The following is a 14,209-nucleotide window of genomic DNA, read 5'->3' as shown; positions in this document are numbered from 1 at the left end:
TCAGGACAAACATCCCCCTACATACTTACCTGAAATATCATCTGAAGAGTCCTCATCCTGTGGCCTGTTGGGCCTTTTGCTTCTCTTCGGTTTCTCAGGGTTGGTTCTTGATGGATCTTTCACCCGCATCTGTTGCTTACTAGGAAAGACAAACAGAGGCAATGTTATTGTTTATTGAAATGTTTCACTGAATGCAGCAAGTTTGAACTCTAAAAGCACAAGATCCAATCACACATTCAAACATCACAAACACAGTTTTAGGCTTGGTCTAAAGTCAGCTATTGTGTAACAAGGAGTATGAACGTGTCAGGAATGAAGTCTTAGAAATGTCACAACACCAGTTAGACTACAGGACACTGAATTGTAGCTGTAGGAAAAGGGGACACTCACTTCTAGGCAGAGGTGTTAAATATCTGAGGTATTGAGATTTTCTTTATTTTTGTTATTACAAAGTAAGTTATTACAACCACAATATACCAGAAAAACTTCATCAAAACAAATGTTTCTCTTCCTTAACATATATCCCTCATGAAAGGTTTCAGTCATTATTTACCCTTGGCACATTCCCTAAAGGTTTTTGAGCAATTTCAAACAGTGTAAGAAAATAAAAAAGTTTTCCAAATCTGATTAAAGTGCTCTATCCTACAATGGATGACTGACTGGAGAGCAAACTGATCCCTCTGTTAAACATTAGAGAATCCATAAGATGAAGTCTCTCATAGGAAATTTGTGTCATTAATCAAGGAGTCCTATGAGGAACAGAATTAAAGCATAGATATTTGCCAGTAAACTTTAAAAAGAATCATTACAGATTTCAGCACACCAGTCATTTAATCAAAATCCAAATGTGAATCCACTGAAGCACTGTAGCTGTGCACCATAGAGATAGCTGCTGGGGCTTAGTTTACAGTTTGTCTTTTAATAGTGTGGTTCATAAAAACAGATTTTTGTTTTCACATACAAAGCATATGAATGTAAAATAGTCAAATACTCATACACTGCAAACATGTGAGCCATTCTATTCAGAAATAAAATGACATCTTGTTGTGTACCAGAAACAGGCTAGTAATGTCACCTGAGCCACCAGGACCAAAGATTTTCAACTGTGCTACTGCATTTAGGTAGAGGAAACTTCTAAAATGCCCTATATTTGGGAATAGCAAAAGGTGTATTCTTACTACAGATCAATTAGTTAAATTTGCCAAAGTTTAGCAAGTTTGTCTACTCAAGATTTTTTAATCCTTTCTGTATATGCATTTAGACCTTTGTATTACTGAAGCTCTGAGAGACACAGGAATCAACCAGTACACTGAATTCAATATTCCCTCTCCTTACTTATCCACTAAGCCAGTGAGCAGAACAGTCATCAATATTGATATCAGAGCACCACCACCACTGACACCTGAACAGCCTTCCCTGAAGGAAAGCAGGCAATCTGCACCACCAAGCTCCTGTTTCAAGTTCCTATACATTTGGACATCCCTGCATCTGCCCTACATCCCCACATACTGTTAGTGCCAGAGGTTTTCTGCATGAACCTACCCATGAGAGATTTGCTATGCACAAGTCACATTTTTGTATAGTATAAAAGAAATCTTTACTCACTGCATCAACAGCATCATGTCTCCTCAATCCTTCAAAACACAGCCCATTATTTTTTTATATAAAATGCTACATTTACATAGAAATTAGCTTATACTATATTAAATACCATGATGTTCTTAAATTACAGATTTCAAATTTTCCTAAATAGATATAAAGCCTAGACATGCAAGTGAACAGCACCACTGAATTCAGCTTTGCTGATTTTGTGGGTTCACAATTCCTATTCATACACTAAGAAAGGTCTAAATATTCCAGCTCCTGACTATATATGTTCAACAGATGTTAGCACACCTAATGTCCATCAACAGCCATGCAACCTGGCATCCCTAGAACATGAGAAGGCTCAAACAACTTCAGCTGTATCTTTCTGCCTTGGCAGCTTCTCATATGTACCCAAGTTTCATGTGAAACTACCCATCACCTCTTGTCACACTGCCACTTAACTGAGCACAAGATTCATCAAGACATTCATCAAACAGTAGGGCCAACAGAGCTGCTGTGAGAAAACACAAGACCTTAAACTAAATTATGCAAAGAGTCAATAGCAAAGACAGCAAAAATGTCCTCCCTAAAGGAACATAGCTGTGTTTAGGTGATTCAACATTGACATAAACAATCTATGAGTTCATTTCAGCATAACAATTTTGATCTCTTTGGACAGATTATGTAAGACTGTCCAAAGCACAGACTTCACCCCAGTGAAAGTCATCTTCGTATCAGTACACTTAGAGAGCTCCAATAAATAATAGTGGTCCCAACCAGCTGAAACACAAGCCTTTCCCACATGTGAAATCCTGTGGCCCACAGCACAGGTGATGGATACAACCTGGATCAGGGCAAACACAGCCCACTGCTGGACCCACCTCCTAGGGACCCTGAGGACACAGGGCATAAACAGTGTCAGCTGACACCCACAATGACTGAAAGCATGGCACTTCAAGCCCAACCTAATCAACATGGCATTAGAAATGAACACTGGCACAAGGAGCTGCACTCCCACTGCACAGCCCAGACACTTTTCAGCCTCCTTTCACTAAGAGCAGGCGGAGGAAAAGACAACACGGACCATTAGATTAATTACTCTCCATGGACATCCACACAGACAGACATCCATCAGAAAATGGTTACTGACCTGTGAGCTCTTGGAAAAACCAGAGCATATCAAGGACTGAGACAGCCAGGGTTTGTGCCTGATTTTGAAAACACAGAAGTGTGATGGAAAGGTAACAGCAACGAGCTACTCCACATGATCTACGATGCAAGTGTATGTGGAGTACTGCCTGCCCTTTTCCAGTACATTCAGGGACTGAAAACATTACAAATTAAAGACTCCATTTAATAAAAACATGATCAACATCAATCAATTTCAAAATCAGAATGCTTATGACAGGAATTTGATTATTATATTTAATTGAGTTAAACAAGGAAGAAACTTGGGATGCTTCAGAAATATTTCAGTTTATGAGAAATAAAAGATTTGAGTTTTTGTTAAAATGAAAATCCTGAACAAACAGACTCAAGAAAGCATAAAATATAGCTAAGAAAAAACCAAAAGGGATACTCTATACCTTATTGTTGGTCACAGGCACAAACCACTTAGGACAAACAGGCAAAAGAGAAAAGAAACAATTCAGACAAAACTAACTTGACACACTGAAGATTAAACACCATGGTAGTATTCCCATGATTTGCCTCTTTCCAACCCATTCTCATATTTGTTTTAATATGTCCAATGAGAATTTTCTGTCTACAGCCACCAACTACCCTAAAGGGGAAATACTCTCCTTTTCCTATGCAGAAAGAGATCACCATGAATCATCCCTTGAAGTATTCTTTTGTGATGGAAAAACAAATATATTTAAACTTTTTATTTTGTACACATAAAATCAAGTCATGGTGCACATAATATTTGACTAATGAATCTGACAAATAAAAAGACACTGATTTTTGTGATAGAAAGACCTGAGTTTAGAGGGTATGTTAGCCCTACTCTCATCTCCACTTGGCACACAGTAAAAATCTTAAATAGAAATTATGCAGTTTCCTTGGGAAAAAAAAACAAAACAAAAACTAGAAAAAGTTAGATTAAAAAACTCTAAACCTTTTCCTTTTAAAAAATCATTTTGTACAAAACTAAGAACTAATCCTTCCAAACATGTTCAGATTCTTTGAGCTCAGCACACAAGATTTTAGAGCACAATCATCGCCATCACTAGCTATTCTCAGTTGACTTCTTACTTCTTAAAAGACTCCTAATGTCAATCTTCCTACAAAAAGCTGATTAAGATCAAAACCTCCTCACTCAACTGCTCATTTCCACCATTCTAGAAAGAACAAACCACTTCAAAAGCAGCAGAATGATCTGCCTATCTAATTTTAAAAGCTTCAGATTTGACAGAGTGCCAAAAATCAATTTGCTGAATTTGTTAAGTTAAATCTATGGTGTGCCTAGACTATTTTAAATTTAAGATATGCTTGTTATAGTCTATATTTAACAGCATTAATATGCCTATATTTAGAAATTTACCCTCTTCATAAAGTATATATTTAGATACTTACAAGAGTTGAATGTTGTTTCTAAAATAAGTAACTGCTATTTTTTTAAAAATTTATATTTTACAGTAATGGAAAATATAATTCAGTAGAGCTAAGTAATTCAGTAGAGCTAAGACCAATAAAAGTTACAGGGCTAGTATGAACTAAAAATCACTTTTCCTTGAGAAACCAACCCAACCCAACCCACCAACCAACCAGGTTATTCCTCTTCACATTTTTATGCAAGAGAGTTGGAGAAGCAAACTATCTTCACTGTCTGCACTTCCCAAAACCCTTTCCCATCTTACCATCTTGCACTTCTCACTTGGAAGATGAGTCTCTCCTCCTAGAATGTCCACAGTTCGCTTACTAAATGTTGAAATGTGTCACCTTAGTGAGTCTTCCCATGCTGTACCTTCACCATGATGCTTATAAGAAACACAGACCAGACCACCACCAGTCTGTTAGAGAAATAACCTGCTGCACAGATTAATGTCATATCACTGCTTCCATCTGCCTAGATCCACTGTTCCCCTCCTCTTATAATTAGGGTGCGAGCTCTTTGTGACATGTGCCACATTTTTGTTCGTATCTGTGCAGTATCTATTACAATATTTTTCTGATTCTTGATTAACTAGGAGGATTACAGTTGCGTTACTAGAATGCAAACAAGATAAAAATTATGCAAAACTCACCAGCCTATCTAAGCATACTGAACCTATGAAATGTAGCCAAGTGAGTCTAAAGAGAATCTCCAGGTACTATTTGGATATGGGCAATACTCTCCCAGTAGGACTGCCCATTAGCTGTGAAACCAGTATTGTTAATTATTTCATCAGTGAGCACCTGAATTCAAAGAAGCTGGGGCAGATACATTTACCTCAATCCCTTAATTCATCTGAGGTAGCCTAAATTCCAGCAGTGTCACTAGTTGTTGTCAAACTTTCAAGTTAAAATTGTATCATTTTACGTTGCTAATGCAAAGAAAAACCTGGGTCACACTGAAAGGGCAGAGCACACACTGAATACTGGGAAAAATTAGCATTTTCATATGTGTCCTAGGGTGATGTTATGCTTGTATCCCCATGTGTGTGTTCTGTTTATGCTGGATATTATGTTCTGTGCCTTCAAGACTGGCTCTGAAGAGAGAATGTTTTGTTTTGGTTTTGCTATCAGCTGCTCCCCCACGGCTGGCAGGACACAGAGATGGGGCAGTACATAGTGCTGCTTTTGCTTTTTGCTTTGCTTTTTGCTTTGCTCTTGCTCCTGCTTTTTGCTTCTGCTCATTGGTTAGTTTAGCTAAGCAGTCTGAATTTTTCCCTGGACTGTTTTTCCTTTCCCTTTGTTGGAACCACTTGAACCTGCTCCGGACTGGGACCTGGGAACACCAAGAGTTTGCACTCTGTTGCTGCAGCAGCTGCCCCAGCACTGGAGAGACTGAGAACAGAGCGACCACCCCCAAGAGAGACTTTCTGAATTTGTCATCTTTTTCAGAGTGGTGAAAGAGTGTTTTTATCTGGTATTGTTCATTTTGTGTGCTGGGGGTGCTGTGCCTGTTAAATAAACAGGTTCTTTCCACTCCTCTCCGAGGAATCCTTCTCGAACAGGTTGGGGGAAGGGGCCGTGTGGGTTTGCTTTCTAGAGGGGCCCCCTTCGGAGGTTTTCTCCCAGATTAGCCCTAAACCAGGACAATATGACTTAATAGAACTGCCCAGCTGTAAACAGCAGCCTGGCACCAAAGGGGTGAAGGAACAGCACAGATGTGCAGATTAAGTCCAAAGACACTTCAGAAAACATCTGTGAAAGGTCCCTGTATGGATCAGCAACGCCAGATCCTCCGCAGAACTGCTACATGTTTTGATGTAAGCCGCAACTTGATACATTTCAGACGCCTGTTCCGAGCATTACCTGTGGCATTTTGCCTTGCTCGCCACTAGACCAAGTGTCAGGCAATCAAAAGAGGCACCACATCCATCACGGTCAGCAGCTGGGCAGCGTCACCCATCAGCAGGCCAGGAGGCTCAGAGCTCTGACAGCCACCGAAACCTCTGCGCAAAACAAGCCCCTGCTGCCTGCGAGAGCAGTAAAAGGACCAGAATTGCTGACTGGTAGTGGCAGCGAAGCTTCTTCCCCTGGAAAATGTCATCTGAAATTCTGAAAGCGTCATCTCCAAGATGTGTCCTAGCCCAAAGGCACATCACACATCCTACACTGTCACTGGAGCTCAAACGCCAATCCTGACGTTGTATTCCAGTCCTAAAAAAGGGTGAGACACTGATGTACTTTTGGAGCAAGGAGTGAGATGGAGGCTTTGGCTGCTAGACACAACTTTCCAAGTGACAGTAAAAATCTCACAGCCTCTCTCACTTTCAGTAATCCACTTCAGCCAGCTGCTCATGCTAAGCACGTCCTATCAACTTTCATGTGTATCCTCCACAATCCCCCTCGGATTTCCTTCTAAAACCACCTGCCACAGAAAAATTACCTCTAAGGATGAACACAGAAATGTCCAGAAGCAAAACTGAGAAGACTCTGTAAATGGGTTTATGACTAGAGTATTTTAAAGCTCTAAGTGGGTAAAAAGAGTAGCATTTTGATGATATATTTTTTGCTAGTATCTTAGAGCAAAGTTTTATGGAAAATTTCAGATAAACCTGGCAATATTCAGCCCCATAAAGCAAACTGCAACTTTTGCTTATGTTCTTTATCCCACATTAAATGTGTGGGGTTTCTTTATAACATACCAAAAGGGAAAAACATCTGGGAAGATGCATGTGTGGTCCAACATAGGTCTTCCTAAAAAATTCATCCTTTAAAAAAAACCACCTAAGTACCATAAAAAGAGCCATAGCTTATAACTAATGATGTTGGCTTGCAAGGTAAAAACTTTGCATGCGAAAAGGCAGTCAGATGACAGACTGTGCACTCTCATGATATAAACAACAACATTACCGTACCATCACCACAGAAAATCTGAGGGCATAAGAACTGAAACAGCTGGAAAGTAACCAGTGAACTCACAGTACCTGGCTAGGATAACCATGTGGGCAAAAACTGGGGAAAAAGCAGCCAGAAAATAAAGGGCAATATGAGCAAAGGATGAACTTTGGAGAAATGCTCATCCTGTGAATTCAAAGAAATAAAAAAGGAACTGTGGTTGAAGCATGTGTGTGAGACAGAAGGCTGAAACCCACACAATACAATACTTTAAGCTAAGGCTCCTGCTGTACCTCCACCTAAAGGGCTGAGTTGGAGAAAATACAGAAAGACAATGGCTGCCTGTAACTTCCCACCTATTCTGGAAGGGTGTCCTGGTTGATCAGTGAGGGTAGAACAGATAAAACAGTAAGTTACTACTAGTTTGAGCTCTTTGAAAGTCCAAGTCTTGCCATCAAGAACTAAAAATTTAATTCCATTTTCTTCCTCCAAACAGACTGCCCCAGTTTGCTTTGATGGCAAGTCTGAAGCGGAACAACTTGTCCTCGATCTACAACTGATGCTCCAAACAGAACCCCTGAGACACTAGCTGCAGTTCTGTGAATCTCACAGAAATGAAGCCACAGAACACCAGTTCTTCAATATTTCATGAAGAAATCTGACAAAATATTTACAAATGTAGTAAACACGAGAATAATTTCACAAAGGCATAATCTGCTTCAAGCTTGCACATGCTCGTGCCATTACTATGTTTCTGTTTTAAAAGCCAGAAAACGAGAGCAGAAAGAATCCTTAAAAGACAAGTCTGTTCTTTATGCTTGTATGAGAGGATTATTTAATGGAATTGGGAAATACTTGTAGTTAAAGATGACATGCAACTAGAATACAGTGCTATACCGGCAGCTATTGCCATATGCTTCTACGTTCTTGCTGTCATCATTCTACTGCACCTACGTGTAATGTGCTGTTGGGCATATCCTGTTTAATAGTGCAAGTAGCAACACAGGTACAGCAAGGGCGGGACAAAGTCCTAAAGTAAAGGACAAATGACAGCAAAAGAAAGAAAGAAAGAAAAAAAAAACAAACAAAAAAAAACCAAACCAGGAATCAAAACAGAGAATCCCAATAATAAATAAAACGTGGAGGGTTGCAGCTATGGGTATAGAACACCACGGCTCTGGCTAACCCCGAGGACCGGCACCGGGCTGTCCTTCAATCCCCGGGCACGGGCGGTTCCGCGCCCGCCCAACCCGGCGCTTGAGGCCGCGGCGGCTGCAGGCCGGCACACGCAGCGCGGAGCCGGGCGCGCTCGGCAGCCCCGCGCCCTACGCCGTGACCGGGCCGTACGTTCAACGCGGCCACAGGCGCTGCCACCGACCGACCGCGCTCAGTCCCACACACCGAGAGACGCGCTGCGGCTCACGGAGGCGGCCCGGCGCTGCCGCTCTCGTGTCTCGGCGGGGTTAACCCGCTCCACACCGACAGCGGGCGGTCGCCACCAGCAGCTCGTCCCGGCGACCCAACACGAGCCGCACGCACTTGGCCACCAGCCCGGCGGGAGAAGCGGCGGACAGCGCTACCGCGGGCGCTGGCGGCAGCGGGGAGGGGCGGCCCGCCCGGCCCGGAGCCACGGCGGGGCAGAGCCCCCTCCCGCCGCCCCCAGCCCGCGCCCCGCGCCCGCCCGGCCCCCGGGACTCGGCTCCGCAGGCCGCGGGCCCGGCCGCCGCCATGGCGGGGCCGATCGGCCCAGCCCGACCCTCGGGCCGCGGCGGAGGCTCCGCAACCCTCCCCGGCTGCGCAGGACGGGCTCGGCGCCCCCCGCCTGTGCCGCCCGCCCCCTCCCCGCGCCCCGCACTCACGGAGCGGCGGCGGCGGCGGGCGGGCGGCGGCAGGAAGCGGCGGAGGAAGCTCCGCTCCGCTCCGCCCCCGGCCTCGCCGCGCCGCTCCCCGCCCCAGCCGCGGCCCAGGCGGCTCCGCTCGGGTGGCAGCGGGGCTGGGGCTGGTTCCAGGGCACAACGCGTGTCCCGGGTGGGAAGGGCGGGGGGAAGCGGGGCCGTCCGGGAGCGCACCGGGGCCCGCCGAGAGGCAACAGGTAGCGACAGGTCTGGCTGCGGGGCACTCTGGAAACTCAGGGCAAAGGCTGGGGTGACCTTCACTTCTGAATTTTGCTGAAAGAACTGGAGATGCTGCGCTGGGTTTGTGCCCGTGGGCAGCGCGCTAAGAGGAGGTTTGGCAGCGCGCAGGGATGGCGGTGGAAAGTCGTGCTCAGAGGTTACGCAGCAGGGTCTGGGCCCTGGATTTTCGAGGCAGCCACCGTGGGAGGGACTGGAAGGAGAACCGAGGGCACGCAGAGTAAAGGATGTCCAGCACTCGAAGGAGGAGCTACTGGAAACTGGGTTGGGTGCCGCTGGGTTTGAGTGTGGGAGGTTGTACAGAACTGGAAAGTCAAGTGAAGAAGAGGTGAAATGGAGAGAGAGTCCCACGAGGTGAAATGAAGGAAGCTGTGAGGAGTTGGCTGAATGCAGCCATAAAGACAAAAGGAGAATTGGATGTGCTGCTTCCCTCCTTTTCACCAAGCTGTGGGAATTTGCTAAGCTTTGTCTGTTCTGACCTCAAATTCTCTGAGTTTTTCACAAGATGGCTGGTGAATGCTTCCTATTTCAGAAAACAAGGTGTGTTCTCTCTTTCTGTACATAGTATGATCCAGGGTCAAATCAAAACCATGAAAATGCTTCTTCCTGTGAATACGTATTTCATATGACAAGTGTTCTGGTGCTTCACATTGAACGCTTTATGGTCCTTATGGTGATACATGCAATAAGTGGAGATTAACTGTGGTCATTATTTTACCAAAGATAAACTATACAGCAAATTATACTTCAGAAGATAATTTCTAAACATAGTGTATTATATCCTTACCTTGTGGGAAATGGAAAATGCATTAAACCTCAATTTGTATATAGATATACTGCTTCAGACAGACAATTTGCAAATGCCTGTCAAGGAGGCCATATGGAGAGGCTGGCAGAAGGGCAGCTAGTGAACCAGTTATATGTGCCAAGTTCAATTTGTCACACTTTACAGTACCAAGAAATATTTTGTTCTCCTTTTGAGAAGGAAAACTCTAATTAGTAAAGATTCAACAACCTACTCCTCAAAGTGCATCTTTTATGAGAAGATCCAGCATGCCTGCTTTTAAAAACTAGAATTGCTGGTATGTAACATATTATAAAGGTATGCAGTAAATATGGAATACTAGTTTAAAATATGTGGAACAGAAGGACCCTCATTTCTTCACTCACATAGGTCTTGGCCATTAGTCCTTGTGGCTAGAAGACTGACTGACAGCTTCAAACCTAAATCTAGGGTTTCAGTTCAAAACCAAAACATTCAAAACTGAAAACAGGGATCATCAGTTCATATAATATCCTGAGCTGGAGGGGACATACAATGTTTGAGTCCAACTCCTGACTGTGCACAGTAGAGGAGAATTACACACCATGTGCCTCAGAGTATTGTCCAAACACTTCTTGAACTTTGGTGGGTCTGGGGCCATGACCACTTCTTCCTTGAGGAGGCTGTTCCAGTGCCTGACACCCTCTGGGTGGAGGTTTTCCTAATATCTAACCTAAACCTCCTGTGATGCAGCTCATGCCCTTCCCTCTCATCTGCTCATTCGTCACCAGAAATGAGATCGGTGCCTGGACCACATGTCCTGTGGCTGTAAGGGGACAGTGACACTGGTGAAAGTGGTGCAGGCCAGTGCTAAAATCACCTTTTCTCCTCGACGTTACACTCAGAGGCTGGCATTTTTAAAATTTGATTTGGCATCAAAATTCCTCATCTCTGTTTCATCTCCCAGCCTTTGCTACTTTCGGGCGTCTCCCCAGTTTGGGCAGGCCGGTAGAATTTACCCTGCCCAGGCAATGCAGGGTAGATGCCGGGTGTACCGAGGCCGGAGGCGGTGTCTCTGTGTCACCTGGCAGGTGCCACGCGTGGCCACCCCGGCGGGCTCCCCTGCGCAGCCAGCGGCACCAAAGCTGCGGCCCCCGCCCCTGCGGGGAAGGCGGTGTCTCCTCCCCGCCGGCGGGGCCGGGCCTGGCTGGGCTGGGCTGGGCCTGGCTGGGCTGGGCTGGGCCTGGCTGGGCTGGGCGGGGCGGCCGCCATCGCCAGGGAGCCGGCATGGGGCTCGGGGGCTGGTGGCGGGCGGCGCGGGCCCTGCGGGCGGCGGGCGGCGGCTGGAGCCGGGTGGCAGCGCCCGGTGAGCGGGGCCGGGCGGGGATGGGTCCGTGCGGGGTTTGGCCGGCGCCCGGGGACAGCCCCGCGTGGCTCCGTTCGGCGCGTCCCGGGCCGGGCTGACCGGCTGTGCCTCCCGCCAGGCCCCACCTGCCGCCGCCTCTGCGCCGCCGCGGCGCCGAACCTCTCCTACCAGGAGCTCAAAGACCTGAAAAAGGCCAACGTGCTTCACATTGACGTGCGGGAGAGGTGGGAGATCGACAGGTTCGGAAAAATCCCGGAGTCCATCAACATACCGCGTAAGTTGTCAGCGCCGCTGCTTGCAGGCGCCGGGTGTTCCGTGTTCCTCCTGGCTGGAATGCTCAGGTGGTGGTGACTGAGCAAAGAGGAACGCTGCTAAAAAGCCGCTGGCATGTAATGAGGCTGAACTGTTCTTCCAGAGGAGTTAGAAGTCCTGCGAACCTGTAAACCATGCAAACCTGTCTTTGGATGCAGAGTAAACAATAGCTTGTTTTCTGTATTTCCCAGTGGGTGAATTAGTAGAAGCTCTACAAATGGACCCAACGGAGTTCAAGGAACAGTATAATCAAAATATGCCATCCAAGTCAGACCCTGTGGTTTTCTCCTGTTTGGCAGGAACAAGAAGTAAACAAGCACTTGGTTTTGCCATGTCCTTGGGTTTCAGCAGGTATGACTTTGTGTGTAAGTATGGGATTAATGCTGCTTCCCCCCATGAAGCAGAACACATACTCATCTTGTGTGCAAGGGTAAAAATTACATGTGGAATATGAACAAAACAATTGGTATTTGAGTTAGACACCTCCTTTTGTCTCCAGTGAACCTGGAGATGCCATTGGGTGTTGCAGCAAAGTGAGATGTACCACCCTGTAAAACAGCCCTTGAGCGGCTCTGCACATGTGCCACTGGTGACACAAACTGCTGCAAGACCACGCTGCCACTGAAGGGTCCTTCTGCCTCTCAGGGCTCCCTTGCTGAGATGTTTCTTCCTTAAAGAGCTCCATAAGCACTAGTCCTGAGATGCAGGAAGGCTGTAAAGGTGGAGAACTGCTTGCTTTGTTAGTAGTACCGTCTTAAATAATAGTTTGAGAAACCACACCCTTTGTTGAATTGCAGTTCCACGTTTACAGTTCACTGTTGACAGTGGCACTTCCTGTAAAGCTTTGGATTATTTGCCAGGAGGAAAGCAGTGAAGGCAATAGCTGACAAAACCATGAGATGATAGAGTGAAATGCAGCATTTGGTTTGCAGAGTTGTTAAACCTATCTTTGGAAGGTGCCTCACTGTCTTGAAGACTGCAGATAAAATTTAAGACATTGGTTATTTGCTCATGTTTTCACTGAACTGCAATTCAGGAACTGGAACATTCACACTAATTCTAGTCAAAAGTATGGAAGCATGTTCTTGTTTCAGAGTAAAAAAAATACCCTCCATTACCTGTTTTTCATTATGCCAAATTGAAGGAGTCAATATTGTTTTGCATAGTGGATTTTTGTTTTACAGAGTTTAGTTTTGCACAGGTTGATGTCAGACCTATAGAGCATGTAGGTTTGCAAAGAAGTAAAGATCAGTGTGCAGGGTTTATTTGGTGACAAGTGAAGTATTAGACATAATAAATAGATGAAATAAATATCTCCCAGTGCTGTGAGTCTCTTCTCACTCTTTTAAAAAAGAACTGGCAACTGTTTTATTGATCCAGCTACTATTTCTTGCTTGATGTTTGAACTCCAACATTGTAATTTGGAAGAAAAGAGTTACAGAATTCACTGCATGGAAGCAGGCAGTCTTAGAGTAGAAGGAATGTCAGTCTGGCTCATTGAAGCTAGGTACAAATGTATATGGTTGCAGAGAATTTCTGTGTTTTCTCTTTATTTTAATCTCTTGTAGGGGGGTTTTGTTGATTTGTGGGGCTTGGGGTGTTTATTTTTTACTTTTGGTTTCAGGTTTGGGGTTTTTTTTGCTGTGTCCTCTTTAAGAGACAATATTAAGGACTCTTCTTGAGAAAGGTATCTTCTGCATATTTTCAGAGTTCAGCAGTATGCTGGTGGCTTTGATGACTGGGTAAAACATGAACCTCCAGAAAAGAAATGAAGATGACAGTCCCACCCCTTACCCAATCAAGGCTTCAGGATGGTTTGGAGGTTTTAGTAAATCACATGCATTCTGCTTCCATAATAAAGCTCACTACTGGCTTCTTGTATGAATGGACATTCACCTTCAAACAGCCATGCATAGCAACTGCTTGGTTTAAATTATACCCAAAGACTATGGTACAAACAGAGGACACTAAATTTGCTCAACCTTTCAACCTTTATTTTGGGTTATGGTTTTGGTGAATGCATGTGAAGAGAACCTAAGTGCAGATTATGTTTACTTTTTTGTATAATGTAGTTTATGACTGTTTAAACGAATGATGATAAGGCAAATAAAATTTTTATTTCTCGAATACCTGTGTTGGGTAGTTGGTTTAGAATAGTCAAACTGCAGATATTCTAGTATCAAGGGGTCAGGGGGACAACAGAAACCTGCTGCTGGCTCTGTTGTGCCAGGCCTCACCAGGACTAACAATGTCTTTTGAAGATCATTAAGGTCAGAATGTATAGAGGATTTCATGATTTAGTTAAATGTATAATTCATCATGCTTAGCTGTATTGATAAGCCACCAAACTTCAGCATACAAATGAACAAAGCAAGGCACTCTAATCAACTTAGTACTTAGTCATGAGCAGCCAATGCTTCCTTTTGTAGTTAAATTAACATTTCTTAGGAACACCTAAAACTACATAACCACAAAAAATAAACAAGTTATTCTGTGTTACACCAAGATCTATCTAGCCCATTATTTTCTGTTTGGCAGCAACTGGTAATAAACATCTGA

At 44.6% G+C, this 14,209-nt stretch overlaps 2 protein-coding genes across 7 annotated transcripts in view; one reads left to right on the top strand and one right to left on the bottom strand.

The window, feature by feature from the left end:
• Positions 1 to 9,092, bottom strand: part of USP45 (ubiquitin specific peptidase 45) — a 50,446-nt gene extending 41,354 nt beyond the window's left edge. For 3 of the 6 annotated variants that reach the window (XM_054628975.2, XM_077176552.1, XM_077176553.1), the window contains exons 1-2: positions 8,937 to 9,091; positions 30 to 139 (exon numbers count right to left, since the gene is read on the bottom strand). In XM_054628975.2, the coding sequence (XP_054484950.2) occupies positions 30 to 129 (100 nt within the window). In that variant the 5' untranslated portion in view covers positions 130 to 139; positions 8,937 to 9,091. Of the gene's footprint in view, positions 1 to 29; positions 140 to 6,048; positions 6,156 to 8,478; positions 8,498 to 8,936 lie in introns of those variants that run through there. The other 3 variants (XM_077176554.1, XM_054628977.2, XM_054628974.2) reach the window with 3 other exon arrangements.
• Positions 9,093 to 11,184: 2,092 nt separating this feature from the next.
• TSTD1 (thiosulfate sulfurtransferase like domain containing 1) lies at positions 11,185 to 13,777 on the top strand. The gene is made up of 4 exons (XM_054629278.2): positions 11,185 to 11,338; positions 11,457 to 11,612; positions 11,842 to 12,001; positions 13,359 to 13,777. Exons 1-4 carry the CDS (start codon positions 11,260 to 11,262, stop codon positions 13,420 to 13,422), a joined length of 459 nt encoding a protein of 152 aa, XP_054485253.2. The 5' UTR covers positions 11,185 to 11,259; the 3' UTR covers positions 13,423 to 13,777.
• The last annotated feature ends 432 nt before the right edge of the window (positions 13,778 to 14,209 follow it).

Source organism: Agelaius phoeniceus, chromosome 3 (genome assembly GCF_051311805.1).
Source record: "Agelaius phoeniceus isolate bAgePho1 chromosome 3, bAgePho1.hap1, whole genome shotgun sequence".
NCBI lineage: Eukaryota > Metazoa > Chordata > Aves > Passeriformes > Icteridae > Agelaius > Agelaius phoeniceus.
This window is presented reverse-complemented; position numbering and strand designations above follow the sequence as displayed.

Excerpts from the sequence above, each read along its gene's own strand:
- TSTD1 (XM_054629278.2), top strand. The coding sequence starts at position 11,260 with ATGGGGCTCGGGGGCTGGTGGCGGGCGGCGCGGGCCCTGCGGGCGGCG. Across the intron at positions 11,339-11,456 it reads GAGCCGGGTGGCAGCGCCCG|GCCCCACCTGCCGCCGCCTC; the intron begins GTGAGCGGGGCC and ends GCCTCCCGCCAG. Across the intron at positions 11,613-11,841 it reads GGAGTCCATCAACATACCGC|TGGGTGAATTAGTAGAAGCT; the intron begins GTAAGTTGTCAG and ends TGTATTTCCCAG.